General features: G+C 38.5%; 1 protein-coding gene and 1 long non-coding RNA gene across 4 annotated transcripts in view; one reads left to right on the top strand and one right to left on the bottom strand.

The window, feature by feature from the left end:
• Positions 1–210: 210 nt before the first annotated feature.
• LOC116229214 (cytosolic phospholipase A2 epsilon-like) overlaps positions 211–10,641 on the top strand; it is a 40,166-nt gene continuing 29,735 nt past the window's right edge. The window contains exons 1-4 of one of the 2 annotated variants that reach the window (XM_090141013.1): positions 211–380; positions 5,517–5,652; positions 6,333–6,434; positions 6,776–6,862. In XM_090141013.1, coding sequence (XP_089997139.1) covers positions 283–380; positions 5,517–5,652; positions 6,333–6,434; positions 6,776–6,862 — 423 coding nt within the window. In that variant the 5' untranslated portion in view covers positions 211–282. Of the gene's footprint in view, positions 381–5,516; positions 5,653–6,023; positions 6,435–6,775; positions 6,863–10,641 lie in introns of those variants that run through there. The other variant, XM_090141010.1, reaches the window with a different exon arrangement.
• LOC149917814 (uncharacterized) lies at positions 6,345–9,354 on the bottom strand. Of its 2 annotated transcripts, none has more exons than XR_016466878.1 (3): positions 9,180–9,354; positions 8,659–8,732; positions 6,345–6,721 (listed from the first exon to the last, which is right to left on the bottom strand). It is a non-coding gene; the product is annotated as an uncharacterized LOC149917814 (long non-coding RNA). The 2 variants fall into 2 exon arrangements; XR_016466879.1 differs by lacking the exon at positions 6,345–6,721 and adding an exon at positions 8,066–8,343.

The raw sequence follows: 10,641 nt of genomic DNA, 5'->3' as shown, positions 1-10,641 counted from the left end.
GTTATCACACATGTAGCATCACTGAGAGCACATCCCATGGGCAGCTGGCACAAAGCATGGATGATGGATGGCAAAAAATGCAGGTGGAGTGTCCGTGTAACTCCCACCAGAGCCTGAGCATGTTAAATACTGCTTACATCACCTACCAGATGCCCTGGAAAGGATGGCTCTCCATGCTATTGGTCACAACATACTGTATATAGGGCAAGTTACTCTGTCAGGCACTCATCTTCAGATTGCACAATGGGTCACAGTGCTTGAAGTCAACATGGGAATGGGAAAATGGCTTCTGCACATGTGAAGAGATACAGGAGAGAGTTTCTGCAACAGCCAGGCTATTATCCTACAGGAAAGAGGACTGGGAATTTCAGCGCCACAAGGTGGGCTGTAGTAAGTACATCATCAAATCCAATGCTTCCTTTTCCTCTTCAGCCTGCAGGTGGGACAGGAAATAAACCAGAGCTTAGCATCCTTGCCTCAGCTATGACTTTCCTAAGGATCTTATTTTACCATATCTTGTGTTTTCTCCTAGGCTGCGCCGCACCCTAGGGCTGACAGCCAGGGGAGGAGGGAGTTGAGTATTTTATAGCAGAATCTCTTGGCCTGTTTCTGTCCCACTTGGTTCTTTAGGAGAGATTTCATTTCCTTGTGGTACTGTATAAGATGTAGGCTCTGATTTCATAGTGCACTGTCCTATCTTCTTCTGAAACATATAAAATTAGGAAAAGGTTTAGAAATTTTATCATACCAAAGCATAAGCCTTTGCCATGTTGAGAAAAGTTATCTCCTGATGTCTTTCAAATACTGCCTACATTGCTCTGGGCTGAGAAAGCTGTTGTGCTGGCTTTTACACTGAGGAAGTAAATGCATTCCTGCTGAGCAATGGCTTTGAGAAAATGCCTGAATTAGTGGCAATCTGTCACTTGCATTGAAGACCGTGATTCAGCCTGGGATTCTCAAACTAGTATCCTCATGGAAAACATGTTTCTTTCTATATACTCAGCAAAAGGACACTGGTGATCAACAGTTTCATGCATGGACTAGGTTCTTGTAAACATACTTTACTTCCTGGAGCTAACTGAAGTGATCACTGGCAATAAAAAGTTGACAATAATATATATTGTCTTCAAGAAGAGGAAACTCAAAGGCATATCCCCACCAATGCTCGCTGGTTTTATTTGGATCCTCACCCTGTGCTGAGCCACTATTAGGATGCCAAGATACAATTAATGTAACACAACTGAAAATGTTTAGAAGCCAGTTATTTCACTGTAAATTGCTTTAGCTGTTCCAATCTCTTAAAGAGAGACTGTGGTGACGCTGGTAAGGATCAGAATCATACACAGTGTATATCTTACAAGAAGACAAGCTAATTTAAAAATTTGCTGTATTAGCTCAGTTTAAAAAAAAAATATATTGCAACTGTGTATATGCACAGCTCTCCTACCAGTCAGATATACCAGAGAAGAGATTATTTTTTCCATAACAAAAAACAGATTTCAAGGATGTTGCAAACCTGATTTTCTGCAAGTATTTATCGAGAATGTTAAGAACTTTTCAATCTATTTATGAAATATTTGTGTGTTTGCTTTTTTTGTGAGTTTGGGAAAGTTAATAGGCATATAAAAATAAATGTCTGTAACCCACATTCATCAAAGGAAGATCATACAGAGCTCTCCTAAAAGCTGGATTATATTCCTAGTGGATGGAAAAATTCCTTTTTCCAGTGATCTAAATTAAAAATTGTCCATATACTCTCAGGTCATTTCTTTTTATCTCCTTATGAAATCATATTGTGGATTATACATATGTATGTATACATATACTTATGTATACTTATGGAGACAAATTTATCTTATTAAATAATGGATATATGGGTCACCAGGAGCAGTAGTGTGCATTAGGCAGTTTCGCAGCTCTGTCAGGGCCTGACTGTCATGAATGGTATTTGGCATTGCTACACAGAAGTTTCTGTAATGTCTTGATTTTTGGATTTTTTTTTAAAGTCTGGCTACCATATATTAATAATTTTGTCATGCCTGAAGCTTCGTACTGCTAAGAACCATGGGAGTTGCCCCTTCCTGTATCCTGAGGGAGTAGAACATGTCTGTTTCTAGTGAAGATAATCATCAGGAGTTAAACAGAAGCACTTGCAGAGAAGCTGGACCTTCCCTTTTTTCTTTGTTCAGAAAGTTTTTTAGGGAAATCTGAGGGGAACAAAAGGGGCTACTGACATTGCTAGGGTATGATACAAAAGAACTGATAGGGATGAGACATAAAGGGAAGTGTGTGAGCTGCAGAGGAGCTGGAAAGGATGGGAAAGAGGATGAAGGTTGTTATTGGGAGAATGACTGAGGAATGTCAAAAGAAAACTAGGAGATCTAGCAGATCTTTTATTTGCCCTTTTGCTATGGTTTTAATAACCTTTGAATAATTAACTCTGATTCAATTCACATCTTTGAGCAGTAATGCTAAAATTGACCTAGCTCAGTCATTGGTTGTAGTTTTAAATTGAGCTGATAGTCCTAGACACCATCAGACTATTCAGGAAAAAGGAAAAAAAAAAAAAATTGTTACAGGAGAAAGCTTCAATTGAGAGCTACTTTGAGGCAGAGCAATGCTGGCTGCTCTGCATCTCACAAGTTCACCAGCTGATGAACAGGCCCTCAGACTGCCATGAGTGTAGCTAAGAGCATGATCCTTCCACTCCTCCAGCTGCACTAAGTCAGTCACCTGACTCCTGGAACTCTGCCTGAAAAGTGGTGAGTGCTTTACCTTTGGGTAGTTTAAGCACTCCTTTCTGTCCTTCTCTTTGTAATTCCACATTCACTCTAGTCATGTCTCAAGTGGTCATGGAGCAGCTGTTGAACTTCCTCAGGTTGCAGCCTGGGTTACTACAGACAAACAAACTTCACGTTCCATTCTCAGTATTTCTGGCCATGAGCTGCTGCTGCACAGCTTGTGCTTAAGTAACATCAGAATTGTCTCTGAGATGAGATGGGGACAGTATCTGAGAGGCTGTCCTGTTTGTGGTCACAGGGGGCCTTAGGCTGAAATATGGAAGGCAGTTTGTACTCAAGAAATGTAGTGGTTTTGCAGTGGAAGCATTGCATTTAGCATTCTCTGCTACAATGAGTATCGCAAACCTATTCTTTATTATCAAATGAATTTATGAGAAGATTTTTCATTTATGTGCTAATAGAGCTTTTGCCCAGGGGTGTTTTGCAGCTTCACATTGCAACACTGAGTTACGTGTTAACAACACAACCGGAGTTCCTCAGCATCAGATTCCTTCAGCACCAGTAGCTTTGGAAATGAACGATTAAAGAGGATTACTCAGAGTGGGATTCACCTCGCCCTACCTTTAGCTATTCAGAAGTTAGGTGTCAAGTACAACTTCGGTAATGAGGCTTCTCCAGTCAAAAGAGAGAGAAGAACCCCATGTAGGTGGGTCACTATCTGGAGATGCCTGCTTTGTTTTTCATTCAGAGCATAGAAAACACAGACAATTGCCTCAGAATAGAAGTCTGTCTTTAGATGACTACATTTAGGTGAGGTAGAGCCTATTCTCAGTATGAAAAGGCCTTTTTTGCCTCCAAAGGATTTGTCCTTCATAGTGAAAGGGAGTTTGAACTTTGAACTAATTTGAGAAAGTCGATACTAGCACCATCTTTGAGTCAAAGGCATGTTTGACTGCATCTGACATGAGCTTAAAAAACAGGTATTTCATATCAGGAAGGCCTGAGTCAGGAAAGAAGAGTTAGTCAACAAGCAACCCTTAGTCACGTTCCTATGGGATGCTGCAGGTTTTTCCCCTTCTCATTTCCTTTTGTCTTAAAAACCAAAGGTGCAGTCTGACACATGTAAATGTAAACTAGCTCTCAAGCAAAAGCCTCACCCATTTGCTACCACATATTGCAGAAACAAGACCTGGTCATAATAATCTATGCTGGGCACAATTGAGAAATAGCCACTAACATCACAGTACCTCCATCCAGACAGTGCAGTTCTGCACTTCAATCAGGAATGCAGATAGGCTGTAGTAGAACAAATAAATACATTTTTTAAAGTGTGCTTTTGTATGCACATTTGTTTTTCTCCAATTCTCCAAATTGTCTCTGGCCATCATTCTTACAGGGGAAAAGTAAGGCAGAAATTTATTTATTTGCTTATTAGAGGTATGTATGTGCTTGTACTGCACAAAGCTTGAGCCAGAGTGGGAGAGCCTTTTGACCACTGCTTTGGAAAGCTTCCATGGAACAGCTTATGACTGTACTTTGTTTATAACTGTAGTTTATCTGGTTTCGATCAAGCAGTTCCCATTCCATTAAAATGTTTCATTATGATGAAGGTGAGAAAGGAAGTTCATAACAAACCTTTCCCCTGAATGACATGATTTAAAAAAAATTAAAAATATATTTAAAGTGATTGTTTAATAAAAATACATAAACATATATCAAAAGTGGAATGATAAATTGTACCTAAGAAATCAATTTTTGCAACTGTGGAATATTGCAAAATATCTATATGGAATATCTTAACTTGTTCTCCTTGTAACACCAGCTTTTCATCTAATTCCTTTGTGCGTATAGGAAGTGAATGCAACGAGACCATTGGAAGTGACTGGGTTTGTGTCTAGTTTCTGTCAGCCAGGTTCTTGTACAACACTTATTACCACTGTCAGGAATGACTGTGATTTCATCCTTATGCCAGTGTCTAACAGGAAGCATCATGCTTTGTCACCCTATTAATCTCAAATCCTTTCATAAGCTCTAATTTTAATCATTTGGGAGGATTTTCAATACAAATCCATGTATGCCTAATGATGCTTGCATAATAGATTAGAAAATTTAATCACTGAGCTTCCTCGAGGTGTGCTGAACAGATGTAGATCCTCACTACATATGAGGTTGATAAAATGAAGAAGTTGAGTCCATTAAGCTCCAGTAAGTCTAACAGTGCTCAGCTGGATGCTGATTTGAATGCAATTGCTCAGAAATCTGAATATTTATTTCTTTTTTTTCAAAAGGAAATGACAATTCTGAACTGAACAAATCAAAAATACAGCAACCAGCTCTCCTTAATTGCTTGAGTTTTTTTTAAATCTTCTTTTCAATGCTTTTCAAGGTGAAATATTTAAATCTCATTTACATTTTCTTAGATGCATTTTGTATTAAGTGTGTGATACCTTATGTTTTAGGGATTTAGGCTTATCAAATTTCTCCCTTCTTTTAAAGTGGACTGCTGTAAGAAACAACCAACCAACCCACCCTAAAAATATCACACCCCAAAAAAAGCCCCACAAAAAAAATACCATGTTCAGAAATAATGATGCACTAATGCTCTTTAGTGGAAAAATGTTCCTTCCAAAAAATTCCTAGTATCTTCCTACATACACCGTTTCTATGATGACCTTTCCTGTCTCCTCCAGTTCGTGTCCTGAGGACTGTGTTTTCCCACACTGTTGTTAAGTGTATATCTTCTCATAACACGTTGTTCTTTCTTGTGTCTTCCAGAGCTGTGTACCTCCCCAGGTCTGTCTTTCACTTCAGCTCCAATCCACAGGATCACAGAGTGAATCTGTTCCTGCTGGTTAGTTCCTCTCTGCCCTATCCCAGAGGGAATGAGGAACCTCTGTTGGGTAAAGGAGAGGTAAAAAATTGGAACTGTGTAATATGGGAGAGATGTGTGAGGAACAAGGAAGAAAAACAGTACTTAATTCAAGTGGGTTGAGAGGGCAAGTCTCTCTAGAGGATCTGTCACTAGATCTCTGTGCATTGTAGGTTACTTTGGTAATAGGAATCCACAGCTCACTGATCATTTGTGTAAATCTTTAAAAAACAAGTTGTATGTGAAATATATTGGCAATCAAGAAGTCCCCTAGCATTTTCTAATCCAAAGAGATTGCTGCCTTTGGTGGGCTCCTCTTCCACCATCTCACTTAGGAAAGAGGTAGTGCACAGAATTAGTCAGGGCTTTGTATGAAGACAATAGGCAGATATGTCTCTTAGGATGTTACTGTAATCACTTTTAGATTATTACTGTCAGGTTTTCTCTCACATGCCACAAGGTCATCATCAATCAGATTAATGCTTTTAGAACAAGTCTGCAGGCCCCCAGGTAAAAATGCCTTGGTCTTATCAGGCTCTGTTCAGTCACAAGAACTGCAGATGTATGTTTGCACCTTACAACCGACTTACTCTTAGGACAAGTAATGTGGGTGGGAAATTTTCCTGCTTCAGAAATCATGGAGGGGTGGAGCTCTGACTCAAGGTAATAAAACACCTGTTCAGCAACTTCTGACACTCTTCAAGACTGTAAATATGTTTCAGAAGACACTGGCAACTGTGGAACCTAGTATTAGGGTGCCATTTGCAGCACCCATTTTCAATGCAGCAGTGATCTCGATGGCATCAACATCTGCCTTATCTCAGGTAAGTGGAAAACAGAATGAACCAGGCAGGTGACTCTGGGAGTTTGATTCAGGTTTGTCCCCAGAATAGAGACAGCTCAAGTCCACCCAAATCCATAGGTTATAAATCTTCAAGAAAACAAGACATTCTTCCTTGGATATCTGCAGCTGTGTGGAGTCAATAGCTTTCCATACAGAGCAGAAAGAGCTGCCACTTTCCTGGCACGTTCCTCCTTTCCACACCTTGCTGATGCAAACAGTGAGGCAGCACAAATTGCCCATTCCACATTGCAATTCAACACTGAGAAGCTGAAAGAAGAGGGAAAAACTGATCTTTGCTCTCTTTTTTCCTTCTCTCAACAGCATCCCAGCAGCAAATCAAGCACATTGCAAAATGAAGGACAAAAATGGATGGTGCAGGATACAGAGCAGAGTGATGTTGATGCTGAGGTACCAACCAGAACAAACAAATTATGTGTGGAACAAAACCACACATGAGAAGGGCATGACCTTCTTTTTTCCTTTATTGTCTTATGAGTTTCATATGCTTATTTTGAAAAAGACATTTCATAGGAGAAAACTTTCTTTACGTGAAGCATCTGTATTCCTTTGTTGGTTTTCTTTTTTCATTCTATTATTTTATCCATTTATACAAAGTTTTTAAAGTTTTTATTCCTTAATGAAATTTCTTAGGGGAAATGTACTTAATTTGCTGTTAAAATGGGACTGAGTTTGGCTTCTTTTAATGCTGTCCATCTCTATTTATTTTAATTGAGTTCTAGATCTGAATGAATGGAGAATGTTGCCTGTGTCAGCAAGTCAGAATGTAGCTGATGGTAATGGGTTTGGGCTCATTTTATTTACTGTGCATGCTGTAACAAAAGGAGAACATCTCTAGCAACCTTAGAAGGGCCAGTGATAAGAGTTGTATTTGCACTGAAATGTGCCAGTTGTATCAGTGATGATTTTTCTCTTTGTGTTTGATTAGTTGTAGCTGGCTGTACTTTGTGCCAAGTTGTTTCAAAGTAAAACAGGATGGTTCCAAATAAAATGCTAGCTTATGTTTGATGATATCGTAAGTGAGGTGTGATTCAATGTCTGCAGCTCGTAGGAAACCTGTATGTTTAATTCTTGTTTGTGTGATCACAACTCCAGATCAGTAGAAAACTATAAGCATTGCTTTGTTTTTCTTCAGGTGTATCATAAAAAAATTGAAACGTCTCTTGTTAGTAGCATTTTGGCATTTCCTATAGGTGGAAATTAGAGTATAAAAATGGTGTCTAACTATCACTGGGGTGTCAAATTTGACATAAATGACAAAGTAGCATAAACAAAACTGAATTGTTGAGAATTTGCTGTGTATGTACATATATTAAAACTCAGGGAATGCTCTAAAGCAGGAAAATGATCTATTGAGCAGTGCAATGGCCCAATCATGGTAGCATTTCTTTAATGGCTAACTGTATTTATACTGACGTTGTTTCGGTTTGAAAGGCTCCTGCCTAAAGGCATCCAACTCTGTTTTACCACTAATGTAGTTATACATGTGTATAAAGATCGTTAGAATCCAGCGCATTTCTGAATCTATATAAAGCAATGTTAAAATGAAATAAGCCCCTGCATATAGGGGACATAGGGGTTCCTTTCTAATGCTTTAATTCATAGTCCTTGTCATAGTTTCTTCTTATCAAATCCATCAAAAGTTCCCTTTTGCACTCCAAAAGTGTTTAACAAGAAAGGTGTTCTCAAGTCACTCTCTGTTTGCCTTCTGGCTCTTGAACATATCTTCTCTCCTCTGTAATAAAGCTTGGCAGAAAACTGGCATTAAAGGCACAGGATTGTGTGAGCTGCCCAATTTCTGCTTCTTAAGTGTTGGGTTTCCTAGGTGCTTTCAGCCATTCCCTTGATCTTTGTAACCCATAGTTTGCCATCTAAGAGAGGAAGATGACAATAAGTAGAAAGCTGTTACAAAGGACAACATACGTTTCTTAATATTAATGCTCAAATATTTGCCCGATTATTTGCTTTATTTTGAGAGGACTTTTATGTAACTGTGTGATGAATTGAATATATACTGGACTGGCATTAGAAAATCATGCCCATGGGCTGCTGCATGCTGTGTCACCTATCTAAAGTGCAAAGCCAAAAGTCCCCACTGCTAAATTATCTGGAAAAAGTATCAACTTTGTAAACCTGCCCCTTCAGCTTTTAGAATGGATGAGAACAAATGCAGTGTAACCCTTTACCTGTTTCTGGGAGTCCTGAGTTGTCAGTTTGCCTTCTAGCACCTTAGTCATGAATACAGGAAAGATGAAACATGCTGAAAAGATCATAAATAAGTATGAGTAAGCCAGTCCATAATAACAGCAAATCTAGCAAATTTATCACTATGATCTGTTAGTGAATTGTCTTTCTCTTACATCTACAGTGTAATTCATTCAAAAGATGCAAAAATTAAATGACAAATTACCAGATTAAAAAAACTTGTTGGCTCATCTTCTGTAAATGCATTGAAAATTTAAAGAATAATGCAGGCAAACATAATCTCAGCTCAAGTATTAGCAGTGAACAGGGAGCATGACCAAGTTATTCTGCCAGACATTAAATCATAAATCGAGAAGAATTAGGAGAATATTCATCACTTTTTAATTTATGTGATACTCATAACATGGTGTGCATCCCTTCATGGTTTGATACAAAACTAGAAAAGTAATATAACATTATTTCCAATACTCCCATTGTGCATCCGTTTAAAAACAAACCTTACCTCTTCCATAGGTAGCAATAAGTCTTTAAGGAAGGCTGCTCCTTCTGCCCATCCCCATCTCTTTGCAAGGACAAGTTCAAAGATTTAATGTACATAGATTTTTCTTTATTAGAGAAGACTGCAGTAGGATTTGCCCATCTGTGACTGTGGATACTCAGACTTTGGTGATACTCTCTTCAGCCTACATATCAGGAATATTCTTGGCTTAATATGAAATGTTGCTCAGAAGATGGCTGTTTATGATAATTAGTCACCCATGGATAGTTGATTACGTTACGAACTCTCTGAATGAATCTTTTTTTTTCCTCTTTTAATTTAACACAAATGATCCTCATCAGCAGTAACACATTTCTCATTTAGTTTGTTGGCATTGCTGTTGCATTATCACAGTGAACTGATGACTAGAGGGAAAAGAGGATTAGTTGCATGATTTCCATTGAAGTATCAGGATCTTGAGCTTCAGTTGTAAGATATTTTGCTCTTGGAGTTTTCTGGAGTAGCATTTTTGTCAGGCATTTGGCCAACAGAAAGGTATTATGTAATTTTTTATTAACTTTCATCTCTAAGGAAGATAAGTCTCCCTTTCATTTGTCTCAGATTTACTTAGTAATTAATAGCTTAATAGTTAGCAATTCTCTTCAGAGATATTGGTGTCTCAAATTATGATGATGATAAAGATCACTGAATATTGCTCCTCCTTTGATGCCCTGAGGAGTGAAGATGTGCTCTAGAACTGCTGTTTTTTCTGTTCTTGCTTTTCCATGAAAGACTTTGATTTGAGAGATGTGGACCTGAGTGTTACACAGAGAACAGACTGGTTCTGAGACCTGTGAAAATCCTTTTCTTACTGGTAGAAATGTAGAATATAAAGACTAAAGCTTTCATTACTCCTTCAAATTTAAAGTAATCATTGTTCTTTTGGACAGGCTAGAACAGGAAGGGATTTTGTTTACCCAATGAATAGACTCAAGGAGCAAGGCTCAGATAAAGGAAAACTCAGTTATCTTCTTTCCCTCCACTTGATTTGTCCTGAATGTCCTCTACCTTCAGCACACTTGATTGCTTCTTTCAGGTTCATGCCACTAGCTCTTTCATCTTGTTAATTCCTTGGATCTCTTTTTTCTATCTGCTTCTTGAGGTCTTTGTTCCATTGATTGTGTTTTGGGTATGCTCTGACTGACAAAACCTGTCCCTTGCTGTCTCATAGGACTGAGATTTCTCAGCCAATACAGCAGAATTTTCTGTGACAAGGACCACTTGACTCCTGGTACACTGTATTTCCAAGCACAGCTCATCAGCTTTTCTCTTATGCAGAACCAATCCAGAACTCTCCTCCCAGGAGAAATAAGATGTTTGAACACTTGCATAATCTTTGACACTATCTGATCTATGTAGTATCTCACAGTTCTTCAAGAAAATACCATGTAAGTTTTACTGTTTTGTTTTCTTGTCAATATAATCC

This window comes from Phasianus colchicus, chromosome 5 (assembly GCF_987193195.1).
Source record: "Phasianus colchicus chromosome 5, bPhaCol1.hap1.1, whole genome shotgun sequence".
Classification (NCBI taxonomy): domain Eukaryota; kingdom Metazoa; phylum Chordata; class Aves; order Galliformes; family Phasianidae; genus Phasianus; species Phasianus colchicus.
Note: the sequence above shows the minus strand (reverse complement) of the source record. Positions and strands in the feature narration are given on the sequence as shown.